The sequence below is a fragment of the Haliotis asinina genome, chromosome 15 (genome assembly GCF_037392515.1).
Source record: "Haliotis asinina isolate JCU_RB_2024 chromosome 15, JCU_Hal_asi_v2, whole genome shotgun sequence".
Classification (NCBI taxonomy): Eukaryota; Metazoa; Mollusca; class Gastropoda; order Lepetellida; family Haliotidae; genus Haliotis; species Haliotis asinina.
This window is the reverse complement of record NC_090294.1, coordinates 42,610,089-42,630,536: the sequence shown is the minus strand read 5'-3', so window position 1 is coordinate 42,630,536 and position 20,448 is coordinate 42,610,089. Positions and strand designations below refer to the sequence as shown.

The following is a 20,448-nucleotide window of genomic DNA, read 5'->3' as shown; positions in this document are numbered from 1 at the left end:
ATTGGCCTGATAGCCTTAACCTTGTCAGTCACAAGGTCAAGCCACCTTCTTACCAGTTCTGCAGTACAAAAGTCGACGACTAGTATAGCCCGAGGCGGTAAGCGGTCAGCGTTGTCGTAGACGATGTCAAAAGAGAAGTCATGAGCACATGCTCTACATGCTGGATGATGCAAGTTGTTTACATCTGTTCTTAACGAAAGAATCATTATTTACCTAGATTCTTCAAATGTTTTAGCTGAGATCCAAACGCAATGTAGAAAGAGTTAAACATATTTTTGCTCTTTTTAGTAATATTATCTTGTAAAAATGTGACAAGAAAACGTGTGTTCACAGATTTCGAAAATGTATCGCTGCTGTCACCCCACATCCACCACACGCACACACGCACACACACACACACACACACACACACACACACACACACTACCACCACAATCATATACATACACACGCACACAGAGAGTTGTATCACTTCACTTTTTGAAAGCGTTACTACATTCAACGGGGACGCACAGTGTTCCATGCTCGCGAAGTATTGGTGAGTGAGTGAGTGAGTGAGAATGATTCCTCTTCATTGTGGAACCTCAGTCTAAGTATCGGTCAGATCAGTACGTTTTTTTATCAACATTATTACACAGATTTGGCTCACTGGATTACAGAAGAGATACTCGTTGCATATCCAGTCATCATACGATAACAACCCATGCGTAATGCAATCACCATGTTCTTCTGTATTCCCACTTCACCAAGGTTTATAAAATTTGTGTACTCCCATCTTTGCTTGCAAAAGAGATGAATTGTACAGTGAAAAAGTAGTTTAATATTGTGTTGGTAATATGTGGTTATTGATTACGATTCGTCAATAATATTGCATCTGACAATGACAAACATAAATATTGAATCTGTTCATATATCTGACAATAATAAGATCGTTATTACGTATACGTATTTGTCCAATAAAGAGTAACTAAATCAAAAGTTTTCACAATAATATCGAATTTCTCAATGAAGTTCAGCTAAGCATTGCATGATTGCTTCACTGATATAACCGTTATTACTCAATATCTGTCGGGTATAAAACTGACCATCGATCAATTACATCAGGCAATCATTGTCAGAGCAGGGATTGCAGTTGGCACCTCTTTCAAGAAGCTTCTTGGATTCAGAGTCAAGAGGGCGTCCAAAGTCAGAAGGTGAGAGTATTAATGTCACGGCGGGCTTGGGACCTTTGGTCAAATATGGGTAAAGTCTGCCTTCTTGTTATAACCAGGACTGAAATTCAAAGATTTGTTGATATTTTGTCGACGGATTATGGTTATGACTTTACGTGGAGCATCAAAATTTGAAATTCAACATATTCTTGACATGGTAATTTCCTTGTTTTGTCCTATGTGATTAGCATAAATGCTAGTCCTATCCTCACGATTGGAAATACGAGTACTTCACTTGCCACCATACAATGAGTACGTTTAGATACAATACTGGCTGTCTTTACATGTCCATATTGACTACCCGGGCCGAAAATGCATATCATACACAATGCACGGCTACTAAACTGATACTGAAAGAATGCACCCACACCACGAGTAAGTGATCGAATATGTGAGTTTAGTGTTTTACGCTGCACTCAGCAATATTCCAGCTATATGGCGGTATAATCGAGTTTGGACCAGACGATCCAGTGGTCAACTACACGAACACTGATTGAGCCAGTGGGTTACGATGACATGTGTAAACCAAGTCTACGAGTGTGACCTCCCGATCCCGTCAGTCGCGTCTTCAGACCAGCTCGGGTTACTGAAGATCAAGTCTAACCCGGATTTTCACATCTTCACGTCTCAAACGTTCGAAATTTCAGCGAACGGAGCCTAGTTTATGGAGTTACGTCCCTTGACGAGGTATATGATAAAATGATATGACAGTTTTCCTTTCGCCAGTCATGTCAGCCCGAGTGCTGATATGGCAGTCTCTGGCTGATATGAGAGGCGAAACGAAAGCTGTCATGTAATGACCTCTTAAAATTACTCAATGAATAGTTTCAGAGCACCGCGCAGAATGGGATGTAAGGCAGTGTACGGAGTCCTTCTTACTATAATGCTGTGGGCAAGCGTGCAATGCGGCAAAGATGACAAGCTGTTCTTCATTGAGATATCTTTTCCTCCGATGCTCGGCAGAAATGAATCAGATGATATATACGCCATGAAGCAGCTCCTCTACAATACTTCTGGAGTGAACACCACATATGCACTCAAGGTGAACGTTGTCATTTGTTCAAATATTAATGTTGAACTGTGAAAATAAACATTTGATGGTTCAGCACACAGTCGAATCTATCTGCGGAATGATAGCTTTCTTTGCAATGAGGGACGGCTGGGTAGCCTTTTCGTAGCCTTCCGTTCGATTCCCCACAAGGAGTGGAACCCATGTCTGGTGTCTCCACAATGATATGATGGAACATTGCTGAAAGAGGCGTAAAACCATACTCACCCACTGTTTCTTTTTGGAATGAACAACTTATAAGGGACCCAGTTGTTCGCGTACCGATCACAGGGACGTGTATCGCGTAGCAACAGTGTTAGAAAGAAATGGAGGTGTATAGACCCTACCCTAGTACCGTAGGAAAGGAAAGGGGTGTATTATTATTGCATTATTCACCAACACTAGAATAACGTCGATGGCAATTCGTTTCTTTTCTGATTAATTTTAGGAACTTGGTAACCCGGTCGTTGTTGCAGGTAAGTTTATATGGTTATTCATGAAAAAAACTCCTCACATATACTCCTTGCAAAAACATAAGCAACACAAATCTTTTGTCCCATTACATTATCATTTATTAGAATTGCTGATCATGGTAATAGCTATGATGAAATAGAAAGGTAAAAAGTATGTACACATGATTAACAAACTGATATGAAATGGTATCGAGCAATAATGCCGTCTTATAAATCACCAAAAGCATGTACCTGTGAAACAGTCGTACACTATGTGCTGCAGCTATGAAGTAAAATGTTAAAGTTCAGGTTGGACGGTGAAGTCATGTTTGTGGACGGTGAAGTCATGTTCGTGGACGGTGAAGTCATGTTCATGAACGCGTATGACCACCAGTGACCCGAATCCTTCTACGCGTCTTGACGTTGACCAAATGAACCTGTCATATTTGCTGTTGTGAAATGTTCTGCCATTCTCTCTGTAACACCTGCTCAAGTTCATCCAGTGTCTGGGGGCGACCATGGAGACCCGTAAACACACCCTCCAAAAATGTCCCAAACATATTTGATGAGATTAGGACCATGTGACCTTACAGGCCAGTCCATATGTGTGGTGTGGATGGGCATTATGCTCAAGAAAAATTGCAGTTGGGATCCGCTTGCTGTGGCAGAGTAGAGATTACAGGCAGATGATATCTGATCAGGCTGCATGTGTAAAGTGTGGAGCATATGCATATTGTTTCTGAGGTTGCTTGTGTTCGGGTTGTCGATGTTATCAGATAAATCAATTTAAAATCACTTGTTGCTGAATTTTTTTGTGAGGAGTATATATGTGAGCTAGCACGAATAATGTACCAGAGAACATCTTCATCTTTCACGAGGATAGGGTGTTACGCAAGGCTGCATAAAAAAGTAACTGTTTCTCGGGCACATTATTTCCAAAAGTGACGAGAGCGGTAGGACATTACTTTTAATTTTTGATAGGAAAGAAAAGTGACGATAGGGAAAAAAAAGTGACGAGGTAGGAACACATTTTTATTTCTCAGAAATACAGCTTGGGAAGTTTTGCACGTGTTAATGAGTTGTAGATTCATTCACACTCGTTCTTACAGACACTCATTCTTACAGTGGACAAATGGATGATCGGGGCGCAGCCAGGTCAAAATTATTTTAAAATGGCAATGAAAAGTTACTACGCGTGCAAATAAATGTGACGCAAAGATGCCCGAGAAACATTTCACTCTTTTATTTAGCCTAACCAAAGTAGGTTCATTTGCTTGTTATTTGTTATTTGTCGGCGGTCTGTAAATATTCAAGTCTCGACCAGAAAATCTGATCATCAACAGCATAAGCATCAATCTAAGCAACTGGGATTCGAAGACATGTGTGAATCAAGGGGGCGAAACTGACAACGTGATCACATTAGTCGCCTCTTACGGCAAATATGAGTTGCAGAAGACAAATTCTAACCCAAGTTTCTTCGCACTGTTGACTATAGAAAGAAGATGCACTTGGATCGCATATGGATCTACTTTGTTACATCTTTGCATTATGTTACTGTATCTTACTGGGGTAGTGGGATGGTCCAGTGGTAAAGCATTTGGTTGCCGAAGACGCGGGTTCGATTCCGACATGGGTACAATGTGTGAAGCCCACTCACTCACTCACTCACTCACTCGCTTGAAAAGGGTCAATGATGGTCCCAAAAAAGAAGTCTTACTTTAGAGATACATGTTTACGGTACTGTCAACATGTGTACTTTTAGTTGTGAAGGTAGAGAACGACACTACATGGGCTTCTGTAACTAGTGTGCTGGCTCGAAGAGGTGACAGGTACTCCGCCATTCCTCTCTATCGATGTGAAGACTTCGCCAGAGCCATGAATGTGACACTACACCCACAAACACAGGAGTTCGATAATGTCACCATCTTTCTGGCAGATCTAGTCTTCTATGCGAAAGGTAAACGATATTCTTACGGCATATTAGATATTGATGTTGGAAATCAATTGTAGTACAGTATAGTTAGCTAATTCATTTTGCAGCACTCTTAGTGGTCATTTATTAGTTCATTGCAACTAACGAAATTCATGGATGGTTCTCATGCAAATGAATATTTGATGCTGTATGGAATGATATCAATGATATCAACATGGTCATGAGAACTGATATTGAAAGTCTGTGACTGGAACAGTTTTCGGCCATCTTGAAATACAGCAACCATCTTGTAATTTTAGATGTGGAGTGAATTCTGTCAACACACATAATTCTTCTTGAATCATTTGAAGATAATATGGTATTATATTTTGTGCACTATGTCAAGAATTATACGTCCATTTCCCATTTATATATTGAATCTAAAAAACGGTATTTCAGCTGTTGTAATACACGTTTTCATTTTAGGTTCTCAGAGCCTATTTAGTACACTGCTGCTTATAGCTATCTTGTTTTATTACAAATGATGTATCCTCCCATGAGCACAGATGTGCAATAGTTCGAAGTTTACACTTGTTATCCGGTAATGATTTATTCAATCTCACAGTTGATTGAGTTTATGATTGACTTAGCATGCCATATGCTTACAGGTTATACGTCCAATTTTCACAGCTTATTAAATACCTTGGAAATCACGATAATACCGGTGTCTTCACCAGACAGCAAATATTAACGTTTCAGCAAATTATTTAGTTGAAAGAGTGTAACCTTAACTCACACACTCACCATGATCTGTGTCGAATTACGAACTATATTTATATCATTCTGTATGCATATGTAAACGTATGTAATGCCTAGAAGTGTAGAATTGTTATCCGGTAAGGACTGGGTTTGCATTTCACATGCTAACAGGTTATACAACAGCTGAATACACGGACATTCTGAAGAGTCATCTCCAGACCACCAGTAACTTGCTTCGAGACGGGACAATGATGCACTGCTACAGAGACATGGGAGACGTTCCTATCAGGGTGAGATAGGATAGGATAGGGTGAAAGATATATTCAGAACGTGTATACATCCATACCCCGACCCTGACCGACCTTCAAATAAGGACTAGAAGAAATAGCTTGAGACATCTAACAGAAAGAAAAGACAGCCTTTAAAAATAAGCATTAAAAAACGAAGCAAGCCTTGTCATCTCATCCCCTTTCATCAAGGTTTTGTGAAAACCCACCTGAAGAACCATGGTCATTTTTATGGTTTTCAAGAACTCACTTTCTTCTTTCCAGATGTTTCACTTCACAGAAGCCAACCCTTCCGACAATATTCGACTGGAACAGATAACAAGGGCTTCAGAGAGGTTCCACCTGGACGTTCGATCTTACCAACATCTGTACCTGTACCCGAGTAGCTGGCTGATCTAACCACATCATGCTGCGCCCTGACTTCAGCAAAACAGAGACAACCCTGCAGCAGTGTTCTATGTTGTTATGCATAATCAGATTTCTTCTTGATAAACTCCATTCTTTACTATTGGCCTTTCCACAATCTTTATTCGGCTTGTCACGGAATGAGACAACTGTGTTATGAATGAATTAGCTTCAGTTACTAAAAATAAATATTCATTACATGTATGAAAACCAGGAAGATATGGCCTGATGCTAAAATATCAATAAGAGAACCAAATAAATATATTTAAGGCTTCCAACGTGCACTGTTTTGTGAAACACACATATAAATCTGTCTGTGTTTTCTCATCTTGAGCCAATGACGTAGAACATACAATGTTAACATAGAATCTAGACAAGTTGCCATTTATCACTGAAACGAGCACTAATACTAATATCTGGATGGACTCCTGGGTTGAACAAAGACTTGCAGTACCTTCTGTTGGACAATACTTGGAAGATTTGGAATGTCAAGGTCATGAACACCTTTGTTTGTATCGTTGAGCTAACTAACGTTTGCTTTTCGCTTTCACTTTACTCTCAAATATTGTAACCAGAATACAACATTCTTTGAACACTTACTTCGATTTTTTTTGTCTCATTTATGGCGTGTTCCCGGATTTCAATGGATAGTTGCTCCAGACACAGGTTGACCAATGTAACCTGACCAAAATGGGTAACGTACGCAACACATAATATTCTTGAACACTAATGCAGTTAGGGGTTGATAAAACAATAGTCAAGGCTTTTGTTTGGCTTGATTGTCGGTGTAAGATAATCACACTGAAGGTCAAGGGAGGCTAGAATGCAACCAGATGAGAGAACAGGTTGCGAGAAGCAACATGAGAGATATTGAGAAGTGTGAGTGAAATTAAAAGGTTACATCGCACTGTTGACTATACTAACAATTACTGCAGTTACTATGTATAATTATCCACACACAATTATGCTTCACATTTTCGTACCATATTTCGTCTTGGATGAGGTGCAATTTTAGATGATAGGAGACCGTGTGCAAATTTGTTGCTGGATGGATATAGGTATCAGAGACGAATTGCCAACAAGAATGGTACCATGTGCTTATGGAGATGTCATTGCCTGAAAACGAAGTGTCCAACCTCAGTCACTACAACAGCAGATGGGACTTGTGTCAGAAGAGGTACAGACAGAACCTGTTCAAAGCTCTATTTGTCCACTTTGACGAGATTGACTGTTTTAGCTTTAGTCCAGTTCGTTTTACTCTTACATTTTATCCGAAGCTTCTGTGACTGGTCCCACAATCACAAGCTAATTAGTTAGCATGTTTGAGCCGAGGACTATCAAAATTGCTAAGACCGGTAAACTCACTGTCAAAATTTGGACTGTTAATGTAGGGACTGAAAGCAAAATACTCTGAACGCCCTTTGATTTCTTTTCGTTATTCATGGCGAATTCCTGGATTTCAATGTTACTTCACATTTAGGCTCAGGTTGACAAATGTAACCGCATTTGACAAGGGTGATAAGGTTCCACTGAACATGATGGTGACACATCCAAGACACATATTTTTCTGATTATTGGAAGGCAAGTTTTCTATAAAGTAAAAAATACCTGGCTATAGTCATTCAGCAGCGGAATGCAGATTTACTTTCACTCGTGAAATGGCTGAAGATTTTAGCAATGCCGATAAGTTGTTGCCACATTCACAAAAAAACCAAAAAACCAAAAACAAAAAATGTGAGCGGTGAGCGGACAAGGGGGAGGCTGGGTAAGAAACCTGATACTTGTGATAGAATGTAGAAAGGAATTTCGGTCCGTACAGATTTATTAAGCAAACAATGACAGTTCAGGCTCGCTGACTTGGTTGAAACATGTCATCGTATCCTATTTGGATCGACGCTCATGCTGTTCATCACTGGATTGTCTAGTCAAGTCTCAATTATTTACTGATCGCCGTATTATATCAGGGATATTGCTGAGTGTGGCGTGAAGCAACAAACAAACCAATCGAAAACTGCGACTCGTTTTGTACGAATGTATCCCATCTACTGCAGTGTGGACGCATGGACTTGGATTGATTATTCACGCTTTGCTTTGTACTCAAGTAAATAAACTGACGAGCAAAAGAAACTACACAGGCGTAATTGTTGCTGCAATCCTAAATTTACGTTCTAACCAGTAAAAGTATTGAAGAACAGTGAGTGTATAGAACGCAAACGTCATGTTTCATTTGCAACCGAAAACATTTGTACGTGTTTTGCACGAATGTTTGCAAATTTGTGATTAAAAAGAAATTGTCCTTTGTACGAATAATCAAACGAGTACACAGGGTATCAAACCTGTTTGTCGTGAAGAATGAGCAATCCCTTGACAAAAGCCTCACGAGGAAATGCCAAGATTCAACGAGATTCAATGCAACGAGATTGGGCAACAGGAATATCCTCAATGGGTGCTTCCAACATTTTGCAAGGACACTGGGTTTCACAAGGCAAGTCCATAGCTCGGCTATTTGATCGTTTCAATATGACAGACCATATATGTGATCGACCAAGAATTGGACGTCCCAGAGTAACAACACCCCAAGAGAACCCTATATGCGAGTTATTCACCTACGCAACAGGATTTTGACGGTGCCGTTACCAGCAACCACATCTTTGGGTCATCTCATGAGCCGATTCAGGACAAGACGACATCCTGCTGCTGGCATATGGGCCCTCCGATATATGCGTTGAATAACTTTGAGCTCCCTACATCGTAGGAATATCCTGCAGTGGTCACAATTACATCGCATGTTGTTACAATGCCATTTTCCTGATAAAACATGTGTAGTGCAGTGTGCAACAATATACTTTTTCAGTTTCATTAAAAGGTTTTGTTATTTTCATCTCACTGGAAGACACACAACATGTGTACTTTGTTCCGCTCGTCAGTTCATGTACTTTAATGTTTTTCTAATTCGGTTAAGTTTTAATGTCATGAAGGAGAAACCACACCATCAGTAAACACTACACAGCAACTTTCAGTGTCATGTACCAATGAAGGAAAAGCCACTCCATCAATAAACACACAACACAAAAGGTTTCAGTCACATACGAATCAAGATGAAATCAAGACACGGTAAACATTGCATATCAATAATGCGAGAGGACAGGGAAGCAAGTTTTCATGCACAGCGAGATCGTGCCGGATTTGAGTAAATGTACAAGGAGCTCATCCCTCTTCCACGGAATGACGCTGTGAGTAAACATATATGTCTGGTGCTAAATTCATGCACAATATGATGTACTGTTGACCTGTTGAAATTCCATGATCAGAAAATCGTGTGTCTTGGATGTTGTTAACATTGTTGACAAAAGAAACGTAAACAGCGCAGTATCATTCCTTGATATGTGTCAGCAAAAACAGGAAATCCTACATTCAGTGCGCATGAAATATTCAATGACAAATTATTGTATTTTGGGCCATTGGCCTATGTATTGAAAAAAAGCTTGTCTGTATCGGTCACTATATAAAAGCTTGTCTTCCACTGATTAGAATGTCTTGAATGTGTCGCCATCATGGTCAGTTTGAACATATTACCCTTTACATTTTCACCTTCCCATAAATGACGAAATCGAAGTAGGTATTCAAATAGTTTGTATTGTTGCTCAAATATTTAAGAGTAAGATGAAAAGGACAAACATTTATGCTAGCCAGATCAACGATATAACCCATGGTGTTCATGGCCTTCACATTCAGCATGAGACTTCCAAGACTTGTCAGACAGAAAATACTGCAAGTCTTTGGTGTATTGGTTCTCGTTTCGGTTATAATTTTACGCCATTTGCTCAAGATAATAAGATACACAAAGATCAATGTGTGTCATATAACATCCAACACTCTACGCTGGAAGCCATAGACGATATTTATTTGGTTCTCTTAAATGATATTTTTTAGCAGCAGATCATATCAGTAAAAGTAATGAACATAGATATTTAATAACTGGAGATAATCCATTCGTGACCTACTCGTTTTATTCCTGGACACACCGAATGATGGTTATACAAAGGCAAATAGTAAAGAATGGAGTTTATCAAGAAGAAATCTGATTATGCATAACTTAGGCAACTGCTGCAGGGTAGTCTCTGTTTTACTGAAGTCAGGGCGCAGCATGATGTGGTTAGATCAGCCAGCTACTCGGGTACAGGTACAGATGTTGGTAAGATCGAACGTCCAGGTGGAACCTCTCTGAAGTCTTTGTTATCTGTTGCAGCCGATCATTGTCGGAAGGGTTGGCTTCTGTGAAGTGAAACATCTGGAAAGAAGAAAGTAAGTCCTTGAAATTGTTTGCAGGGGATTTCTTACATACATTTGTTTCATAAAATGATAAAGTATCATCCACTGGACGTTCACGGGTTCGTGATGAAAGGAGGTGAGATTCAAGCATTGATTCGGTTATTGCTTATTTATCAAAAGGGCGCTCTTTGCTTCCCTCTCCACCCCCACCCTACCACCCCTCTCTCTCTGCTTAGTGTTCGTGTGTGTGTGTGTGTGTGTGTGAGAGAGAGAGATAGAGAGATAGAGAGAGAGTGTGTCGGGGTAGGGGGTAGGGATGTCTATATTTTATCTGTATATCCTTTATTCATCTCACCCTGATAGGAACGTCTCCCATGTCTCTGTAGCAGTGCATCATTGTCCCGTCTCGAAGCAAGTCGCTGGTGGTCTGGAGATGACTCTTCAGAATGTCCGTGTATTCAGCTGTTGTATAACCTGTTAGCATGTGAAATGCAAACCCAGTCCTTACCGGATAACAATTCTACACTTCTAGGCATTACATACGTTTACATATGCATACAGAATGATATAAATATAGTTCGTAATTCGACACAGATCATGGTGAGTGTGTGAGTTAAGGTTACACTCTTTCAACTAAATAATTTGCTGAAACGTTAATATTTACAGTCTGGCGAAGACGCTGGGATTATCGTGATTTCCAAGGTATTTAATAAGCTGTGAAAATTGGACGGATGGTTCTTGATGTGGTGGACAAAATATATTGTTTAAATATCAGGGTATTGTTCAAATAAAAAAGAAAAGTGTCAGCAAAAATTCACTACACACGTAAATTACAAGATGGCTGCTGTATTTAAAGATGACAGCCAATTATTCTAGTATGTATCTACTGTTAACATACAACATTTTCGAATTTTGTTTTTAATGCTCTTGGCCATGCTTATGCCGAATGAAAACTTCTTGTATCGTTGATATCTTTCTATTTGCACGAGAGCTATTCAGTACTGTCATCCGTTGCAATCGAATACCTAATAAATAACTTATAAATTGTCTCTCAGTAAAATAATTTGCTTACACGCTGATAAATGCTACACAATATAATTGATTTCCAGCTTCAATATCCAATACTCCGTAAGAATGTCGTTTACCTTTCGCATAGAAGACTAGATCTGCCAGAAAGATGGTGACATTATCGAACTCCTGTGTTTGTGGGTGTAGTGTCACATTCATGGCTCTGGCGAAGTCTTCACATCGATAGAGAGGAATGGCGGAGTACTTGTCACCTCTTCGAGCCAGCACACTAGTTACAGACGCCCATGTAGTGTCGTTCTCTACCTCCACAACTAAAAGTACACATGTTGACAGTACCGTAAACATAATCCCCCAAAGTAAAACCCTTTTCAAGTACGTGAGTGCGTGCGTGAGTGCGTGCGTGCGTGCGTGCGTGCGTGAGTGAGTGAGTGGCCTTCACACATTGTACCCATGTAGGAATTGAACCCGGATCTTCGGCAAGGATATGCTTTAACCGCTAGACCATCCCACTACCACAGAAGACCACAGTATAAAAGATACAGTAATTAATGCAAAGATGTAACAGAGTAGATCCAAATGCTATCCGAGAGCATCTTCAGTTAACAGTGCGATTCACTCATGAAGAGACTTGGCTTAGTTATCTGCAACCCAAACGTGTCACCATCATTGACTCTTTTCAAGTAGACCCCACTGAGGGTGGTTTTATGCCGCTTTTAGCAATGTACTATTACAAGGGACACCAGAAATGGTCTTCACATATTGTACCATTGTGGGAATCGAGCCCGGGTTTTCGGCGTGACGAGCTATGGCATTAACCCCTTGGCTACCCTCCAGTGACCCCAAGCATTATGAATGTATATTTGTCACCCGACACATGTGTGAAATTTTTCGTGATAAAATCAACATCATTTACCGTATAAATAGTCCTGAAAACTTACCCGCAACTACGATGGGATTACCAAGTTCCTGAAAATAATCAGAAAAAGAAAGAAATTTATATCGGAATTACTCTTGTGTACATCCAAAGAAGAACAGCATCTTCCTGGTTGATGAACGAGCATGCTTTTACGCCGCTTGTAGCAATTGTCGAGAAAAAAATCACGACTGGGACACCAGAAAAGCGTTTCCTGTACTGAACTCATATGAGGAATCAAACCCCGGTCTCGGCATGATGAGCGAATACTTAAACCTCTAGCCCACCCTCCCAGGTGAATATATTGTAATCTTAAAAGCAACCAGACATCCTATTTTAGCAGTTACAAGGCCATCATTCAGGACTCATCTCATGTCTAACGAAGAAGGCTGGAATACATTTGACAGAACCATATTTTTCAGAAAATATTCTAAAGAGAGAATAAATATTGCTTTTTGATGTGTTGCATGAAACTAATCGGCTCTCTCAGTGTGAGAAAACCGGCTCGACTGAAACAAGTCCCCAACAACTGTATTTCTCTAACAACAGTTACTTTTAACATTAATGATCCTTATAAGCTATGGGCAGGTTCATATAAAAAAGAGTGAATATGACTTTACGCCGTTTATATCAATGACATTGCAGGGGACACCGGAAACGGTTTCAGAGATTGCTCCTGTTGGGACTCGAACCCGAGTCTTCGGCGTGGCGAGGGAGAACGCTTTACCCAGCCGCCCCTCACTGCATACCGAACCTCGTATTTCTCATAGATAGGTAATGTACTGAAACAATTGCCACACAGTAGAAGAGTTTGACTTTCAAATTTGAACAAATGAGCATATTTACCTTCAGTGCATATGTGGTGTTCACTCCAGGCGTATTGTAGAGGAGCTGCTTCATTGTGTATATATCATTTGCTTCATTTCTGCCGAGCATCGGAGGAAAAGATATCTCAATGAAGAACAGCTTGTCATCTTTGCCGCCTTGCACGCTTGCCCACAGCGCTATAGAGAGAAGAACTCCGTACATCGCCTTACATCCCATTCTTCGTGGTGCTCTGAAACTAGGCGGTGTTATTCATTGTGGAATTCTAAGAGACTATTACATGACAGTTATCTCCTGACACCTTTGCATTGATTTGTATAGTCTAGAGGACTTGGTCAATACTAGAAAACAGTCTTAAATCATAGTATTTTCCTTTATTGTTTCTTGGTTTAACAGCTTGCTCCTTTAAACATTTTAGTTACAACTGGGTAAACAACACGTAAAAGTTCCTTGTATCGCCTTTTCGAAGAATTTATTTCCATGAATATTTCATCTGTACATATTGTTTATTGTTGCATGTTTCATGACTCCCTGTGACATCACGACTTGCTTTACATCAAACAATGCACTGTAAATGATAAGGAATATATCAGGTCTCTAAAGGTTTCCATTCTTTGGTGTCAAGGGACGTATCGAACATATTTTAACCCACATGCAGATCCAAACCAAGGACAATTACAAAGTCAAGAATACACTGAAGCTCAATTTTTCAACAGCCACGTAAAGCCATAATCACAATCTGTCAACAAAATGTCCTAGTAAATTTTGAAATATCCATCCTATTTCTTATAACTTTAAGAAGAAGGCAAATCTTAACTCATGTTTGACCAAAGGCCCTATGTTCGCCTTGGCATTAATACTCTCACCTTCTGATTATGGACGGTCTCAAGACTCTGAATCCAAGAATCTTCTTGAGAGAGGTGCCAGCTACAATTTCTGTCCTGGCAAAAAAACCTTGATATGGCTGATCGATGGTCAGTTTTATACTCGACAAATAATTAGTAATAAAGGTTGTATCAGTGAAGCAATCATGCATTGCTTGGTTGAACTTCATTGAGAAATTCGCTATTACTGTGAAAATCTTTGTTTTAGTTAGTCTTTATTGGACAAATAAGTATACTTATGACGATCTTAAAAATTCAGTTTATTGTTAAAAAAAGGACCAGATGTTTCACTATAATGTATCTATGAAATATGATGGTTTAATTGTGATTTACAAATTCAATAACTATGTTTGACATTGTCAGATGCAGTAGTGTTGACGAACCGTATCGACTACCATTTATTACAAACATGGTATTTAACTACTTTTTCATAATCAGTTCATCTGTTTCGCAAATACATTTTTAATCCATGATGAAATGACAAAGCACCACATGATGATTAACGCCTGGATTGTTACCGTGTGATGACTGACTATGATTAGAGTATCTCTTCTGTAATCCAGTGAACCAAATCTCTGTAATAATGCTGGACAAACACATACTAGTATTGGTCTGAGAGATATATAGATTGAGGAACCGTGTACGCCATCTTGCATAAAGTAATGACATTGAGAGAAAACTGTCTTTTTAAAAGGGTAGTGTGTGACTGTTTAAATAATCATAATCCAGTGAATCTGTTTTCAATTCAGTCTTGGACCTTAATATGTGTTTGTGCAAAGTGGTCTTATTAAGGAAATACACATTTCTCATACCTCATACATGTAGTTATAATGGGATTTCTAAATGTGTTTGAGTGTCCGTTTCGAGTTTGGATGATTCTAAAATATGACTCACTATATCATTCTTCCATTCTGTTCTTCCTTCATGTAGCTGAAACATTTAATCGTTTCGGATTGGGATACATATTTTGTAACTGACAAATTTAATTGTTTCGGCTTGCGATCCATATTTTGTATGCCCAAGGGGCAAGGGAGGTAACTTTAAAGATGGGAATGAGAGTGGACCATGTGCTTCGCTGCGGCGAAGATGGAACTTTGTGGGTTTACAAATTTTGTGAGTATAATTTTTTAATTACAAGTAAGGTAATACGCAGTTTGTATCTGTTACAGTTATATGCATAAACCTGCTTCGTTTAGTCACAAATGTGCAGTTATTTCAATGTAGGAACGCGTGGGTTAGCCAAGCTTAGCGTCATGTTTTTCACGTGTTTATTTTTTTTTTCTTGACTGTTGCACGTGAATAGTACCCTCATATTTAGGGTCTTTGGACATGTAGGAATTACAGTTGTTCTTGCAGAAATAATTTCACACTCTGTCATGAACTTGTGAATCATAATGTTCCATGTTTAATGCGTTGCATTACACCAGCCAGTGTTTGTAATGTTCGTTTCTGGCTACTAGAGTAAGTGTATTTCATCTACAAAACATTATCCGAGGATACATTGTTTACCATGATTAGGTAATTGGGGGGAACATTTGTCAGTAGGTATTATGTGCTATAAAGTATAAAACATCATGTTTTAGCTTGAACCGACTGCCGCAACTGCCGCGATGACGACGGCGATGATGATGATGATTAATAAACACTGGTGTATGTAATGATGATGAGATGTCGAGTACAAGAAACAAACTGAACCCATATGTTTGTTGAATTATAACACTTCACATGGGTACATGTTTTATGCCGCACTTAGCCATATTCTAGCAACCTGTGTGATTCCCTTTATGGTGTGTAATGTGGTGTATATACCCTTCGAAGTTATATTGCTGGAATAGTGCTTAAAGCGGCGTAAAACAGTACCCACTCACTCCATGAGATCGGTACTTAGCTAGCGTGTAACACAATGCGTCTCCGTGGAATGTAGTAACGCAAATCCATAGTTAACTTGTACCACTATGTTCCCGTGTTTGTTTAGGTTTAAATATTAATTTTGAAGGTACGTCTAGGCTCCCATTGTTTATGCTTTGTGCCTGAGGTTACGCTAACCTTGAACACGATAACACTTATGTAGTTTGTATTCCCATAGTTGTGAGCACAATCAGGTTTAATGTTTCAGTATAACGCGACTCGGGATCGAAGCACGGACCTCCCGCTGTCTTTTTGGACACTTCATCCTCTAGTGTTTCATTCTCTACTCGGCGAGGATGGTTACTTCGATCATCTGATGTGATCCAAGTATTCAGTCGTTTTTCGTCGAATGAGATTATGACGTTTGTTGTGAACTGTTGCAAAATGTAACAACTGTTCTGAACAGCACCACAGGCCTGGCTACGAAGGCATGTGGCAGCGTTATCGGTTTTGACAACGGCACCTCTCAGCCTGTAGAGCATGTGTTGAGGTCTTCCTCGTTTGACCTCGTCTTCGACATTCGTGATCGGTCATCTTGACATTTATCATTCAAAACCGTGTTCCGCAGGCGATATCGCTTGGGTGAGGATAAACAATACAATCGATAAACAGTGCACTACAATGACGTGAGAGGACAAGGAAGCAAGCTTCCATATACTGCCACATTGTGACAGACCTGGGTAAATATAGAAGGAGAACACCGTCCTTATACTAAATGACGCCTTGAATAAACACGTGTCTAGTGGGCATGATACATTCATTTTTTTAACCTTGTCTGTCCTATGTACACTTCACGTATTTGCCATGATTCACTTACAGCTGCGTCTCTGGGCATAATAGTCTCATATACATGTATAATCAATACTCAACAATTTGGTTTTGATCTCTTTGTGTGTATTAATACATATATTTGTCGCATGTGCATTTTTTACCTCACTGGAGATGAATGTCACTTCAGGTTTGTATTCAATGTTCTGTTTGCTGCAAGCGGTTTCCTAAAAGATAACATTAGATATCTTCTGTATTCAAGCTATACCACGGCGGTCTGTATATAATGGAATCTGTACCAGAAAATCCAGTGGTCAACAGCATGAGCATAGATATACACAAGGGGGATACCATGACAAGTGTTACGGTTAATAATTCGCCGTGACAAAGGGTATACGAAATCCCCTCAGAACCAGCAAAATATAACACAGACAAGTCTGCAATATGCAATAATATATTGTGCAAACCGTGACCAATTTACAATGATTCACAACAGAAGTTTCCAGTACAATGATACGAAACATGACCCATAATAATTATCACTTATTCAATAACAATACAATTTACAGAAGATCACTCTCGTAACACATGCATAAATAACAGCGAGTCTGAAACTCGATCCCGTTTTTCTCCTTTTACGACAAGCATGCATGAGGGTAGACTAACATCAAGTATCTGAAATGAACATATTTTACTGAAAAAACGGTCATACTGAAAAAAAAAATATATAATGAAATGCAGCCCTGAGACTTTCTTCATTCGTGAAGCTATGGGAATCTAGACTTGCCACATTTTCTAGACTTGCGTGGGCTTTCTTGGATATACTAGTATACTAGTATACTTCAGGGTCTGTACGACAGACTAGCATATGGGTGGCAAAAGACAAATTCTAACCCGGATCTTCACGGTCCTGTGCATTTATTTGCACTGATGCACTACACTATATTCAGCTTCAGCACACAGATGTTTAATAATAACATTACTGATTATGTCCTAACTTTACCTTCCCGGTAGTATCATTTCTAAAAATATAACGACCTTCCTGGCGGTTTTTATCACTGTGAACCAAATCGATACATTAAGTGTGAAAATCCCTTCCGCTTTTTATTGATACAACCACAGTTGTCCTCGTGGTGCGACCTGGCTGCTGAACAATATCTTCGTTCTGCTGAACATCCCGAATCAATGACAGAAATAGCAGCGGATGAATGCAAGAGAATCCTTAATCCCACAGACATCAAAGACAGCTGTGACAAAGTGAAACAAACTATCGTTCTCGGGTGACGAAAAGAGATAAAAACGTGAACGACTTGGTTCCTTTCACCAAGGGTTTTTGAGACTTAGGACGTTGGACTGAGATCACAGCATGTTTCAAGTCAGCATTTCAGGTGAGGTCTGTTTTGTTGTTGTTGCATGCAGCACTATTCCAGCTGTATGGCGGCGGTCTGTGAATAATCGAGTCTGGACCAGACAATCCAGTGATCAACATGATACCCATCGCTCTTAGCTAAGTCAGGGAGTCTGACCACACGATCCTTGCGACAAGCATGGGTTACTGAAGATCACTTCTAACTCGGACGTGGGATATATTTCACACTAACAAATTCAGTTATAGTCCCCAAAACATTCTAAGTAAATATTTCTCAAAGCAAATTGATATTTTTTTTCATAGCGTTAAATCTGGTGGGTCTTGTGGGTCATTTGACATGCGTCAAACAAGTCAGCGAGTCTGACCACCTAATCCCATTAGTAGCTTCTGTAGGAAAGCATGGATTCCAAATGACAAATTCTAACCCTGGATATTTACGGTGTTTCAGGCAAGGATGACATGTCCAAGAAGTGTCACCTAAAAGGCTCCTACAGACTTTATGTTGAGGTTGACAGCTTGTGTCTGTGTGAGTCAAAGAGCAACGTGGTCGTCTGCGAGTGGCCATACAACTGCATTAGGGGCTACACGAAGACGGATAGCTCATTCATGTTTGAATGTGGGCGCTCCTTCGCCATGGGAGAAGGTGTATTTAGTTTGAAAACGAAAGAAGGGGGAAAAATCTATGACGCTGTTCACCAGAAACTCCTACTGATGAAAGGTGTTGGTGGTTACACTGACTAATAATACTGACGTGAATATTTGTGCTCCAAACATATCGTATTGTCCAGAAACAAAAAAGTGAGACTGCAGAAGTGTTCGGTAACTATATGAAAATGGAATTATGCAAAGTGATGAAAGACCCGTTCCACAAAACGATCGTAGTGCTGAGATGATCGTAACTCCCATACTGTATCATAGACGTACGACTGTCTTAGCACTAAGATGATCGTAACTCCCATACTTTATCATAGACATACGACTGTCTTAGCACTAAGATGATCGTAACGTCCATACTTTAACACTGACTTACGACTGTCGTACATTAAGATGATCGTAACTTGAATACTTTGGCATAGACTCACGACTGTCTTAGCACTAAGATGATCGTAACTTCCATACTCAAACATTGACATACAACTACGTACGCTAGGATCATCGTAACTCCCATACTTTAACATAGACGGACGACTGTCGTAGCGCTACGTTGATCGTAACTTCATATTTTGACTTAGACTTACGAATCTTCTAGCGTTACGATCGGTTGTTTTGCAATGCCATTTTAACCTTAAAGTGATCGTGATTTCAGCATGAGCTTAAGATCGCAGTACCATCTGTATTTACGTATCATTTCGTAGGCCAATATAGCTAACACAGGACGTCAGTTCAAATGCATTCCTTGACTTGATTATCCTCAGAAACAAATTCTGATCGATGTAAAGGAAAACATCTTGTTAAAATGATTGAAAGGATCAAGGAAAATCACCGCATCAAAATCGAATAAAGAACTTCTTATGATCTTTATTTCCCTGTCTTGATAATTCTCAGAAACAAATCCTTTTTGGTGTAAATTGAAATTATATGAAATGAATGAATAATAAAGGAAAATCACTCTGTCATTGGAGTATAAAACACTTCTTTTGACTTTTGAATCAAGGGAGATAAACCCGTGTGTCATGTTTGTGAGAGTTGTTTTCCTTCATAATAGGATCGCTGACTTAGTTGACACATATCATCGTATCCCACCAGATCATCACTGGAATGTCTGACCCAGTCTTGCTTACAGGTACATGGCGAGTGGGGCGTTAAACAGCAAACAAACCAACCAAATCTGAGCATAGTCCACAACTGCCCGTTAATAAATCTACAGCGTGTAACGTTTGTTACATGCTGTATTTCAATACTGCACCACTTATCATATATACGATACGAGTTTGACCGGTTAAAGTTTAGATATTTCAGTTTCATTTACCGTGTTTTACTCATTTTATTTATTACTTTTATTATGTTCCCTCCATAAACAGAGACTCGGGTGAATGAGTGAGTTAAGAGTTATAGTCATATCTGCAATATTTCAGCCATATTGTGACTTTAAAAGTCATAAAGTAACAATAAAAGCAATTAAATTACATAAAAACCTGCCGATAAAGGACAGTAAAATAACTAGATTATCTCAGTCAGAGAATTAAAACCAGCAAATAACTTTCAGAATTCGAAAAATAGTACAGTCAATACAATATAAAACTGGTTGAGATCTCCTGCAGCAGTTGGGGACCATGGTGAGCTACAGTGCCTAAGCTACCTGTATGGACAACAGGGAGTCGATCTAACAATCACTGGATCCTGATGTGGTAAAGGATGACAACTGTACACTGAGTTGTGGGGTAGTTTGGACTGTTTGGTAAACCG

At 39.5% G+C, this 20,448-nt stretch overlaps 2 protein-coding genes and 1 long non-coding RNA gene across 5 annotated transcripts; 2 read left to right on the top strand and 1 right to left on the bottom strand.

Moving 5' to 3' along the window:
* The first annotated feature begins 984 nt into the window (after positions 1-984).
* On the top strand, positions 985-6,673 carry LOC137266046 (uncharacterized). Of its 2 annotated transcripts, none has more exons than XM_067801544.1 (6): positions 985-1,193; positions 2,037-2,253; positions 2,708-2,735; positions 4,474-4,668; positions 5,554-5,672; positions 5,934-6,673. In XM_067801544.1, the coding sequence occupies exons 2-6, from the start codon at positions 2,056-2,058 to the stop codon at positions 6,066-6,068; spliced, it is 675 nt and encodes a 224-aa protein (XP_067657645.1). In that variant the 5' UTR covers positions 985-1,193; positions 2,037-2,055; the 3' UTR covers positions 6,069-6,673. The 2 variants fall into 2 exon arrangements, with proteins under 2 accessions (XP_067657645.1, XP_067657646.1); XM_067801545.1 differs by having other exon boundaries at positions 1,100-1,193; positions 2,043-2,253.
* Positions 6,674-9,922: 3,249 nt separating this feature from the next.
* On the bottom strand, positions 9,923-14,064 carry LOC137265720 (uncharacterized). 2 transcript variants are annotated; one of them, XM_067801161.1, is made up of 6 exons: positions 13,980-14,064; positions 13,135-13,351; positions 12,314-12,341; positions 11,492-11,686; positions 10,702-10,820; positions 9,923-10,365 (listed from the first exon to the last, which is right to left on the bottom strand). In XM_067801161.1, the coding sequence occupies exons 2-6, from the start codon at positions 13,330-13,332 to the stop codon at positions 10,231-10,233; spliced, it is 675 nt and encodes a 224-aa protein (XP_067657262.1). In that variant the 5' UTR covers positions 13,333-13,351; positions 13,980-14,064; the 3' UTR covers positions 9,923-10,230. The 2 variants fall into 2 exon arrangements, with proteins under 2 accessions (XP_067657262.1, XP_067657261.1); XM_067801160.1 differs by having other exon boundaries at positions 13,135-13,345.
* Positions 14,065-15,002: 938 nt separating this feature from the next.
* On the top strand, positions 15,003-20,156 carry LOC137266074 (uncharacterized). Its single transcript, XR_010954963.1, has 3 exons — positions 15,003-15,110; positions 17,796-18,061; positions 18,491-20,156. It is a non-coding gene; the product is annotated as an uncharacterized lncRNA (long non-coding RNA).
* Positions 20,157-20,448: the final 292 nt, after the last annotated feature.

Bases quoted from the DNA above. Each gene is read 5' to 3' on its own strand.
- LOC137265720 (XM_067801161.1), bottom strand. From the start codon at position 13,332: ATGGGATGTAAGGCGATGTACGGAGTTCTTCTCTCTATAGCGCTGTGG. The intron at 12,342-13,134 runs GTAAATATGCTC...GATTATTTTCAG, and splicing joins ACACCACATATGCACTGAAG to GAACTTGGTAATCCCATCGT. The intron at 10,366-10,701 runs GTGAGATGAATA...TCTTCTTTCCAG, and splicing joins TGGGAGACGTTCCTATCAGG to ATGTTTCACTTCACAGAAGC.
- LOC137266046 (XM_067801544.1), top strand. From the start codon at position 2,056: ATGGGATGTAAGGCAGTGTACGGAGTCCTTCTTACTATAATGCTGTGG. The intron at 4,669-5,553 runs GTAAACGATATT...ACATGCTAACAG, and splicing joins TCTAGTCTTCTATGCGAAAG to GTTATACAACAGCTGAATAC. The intron at 5,673-5,933 runs GTGAGATAGGAT...TCTTCTTTCCAG, and splicing joins TGGGAGACGTTCCTATCAGG to ATGTTTCACTTCACAGAAGC.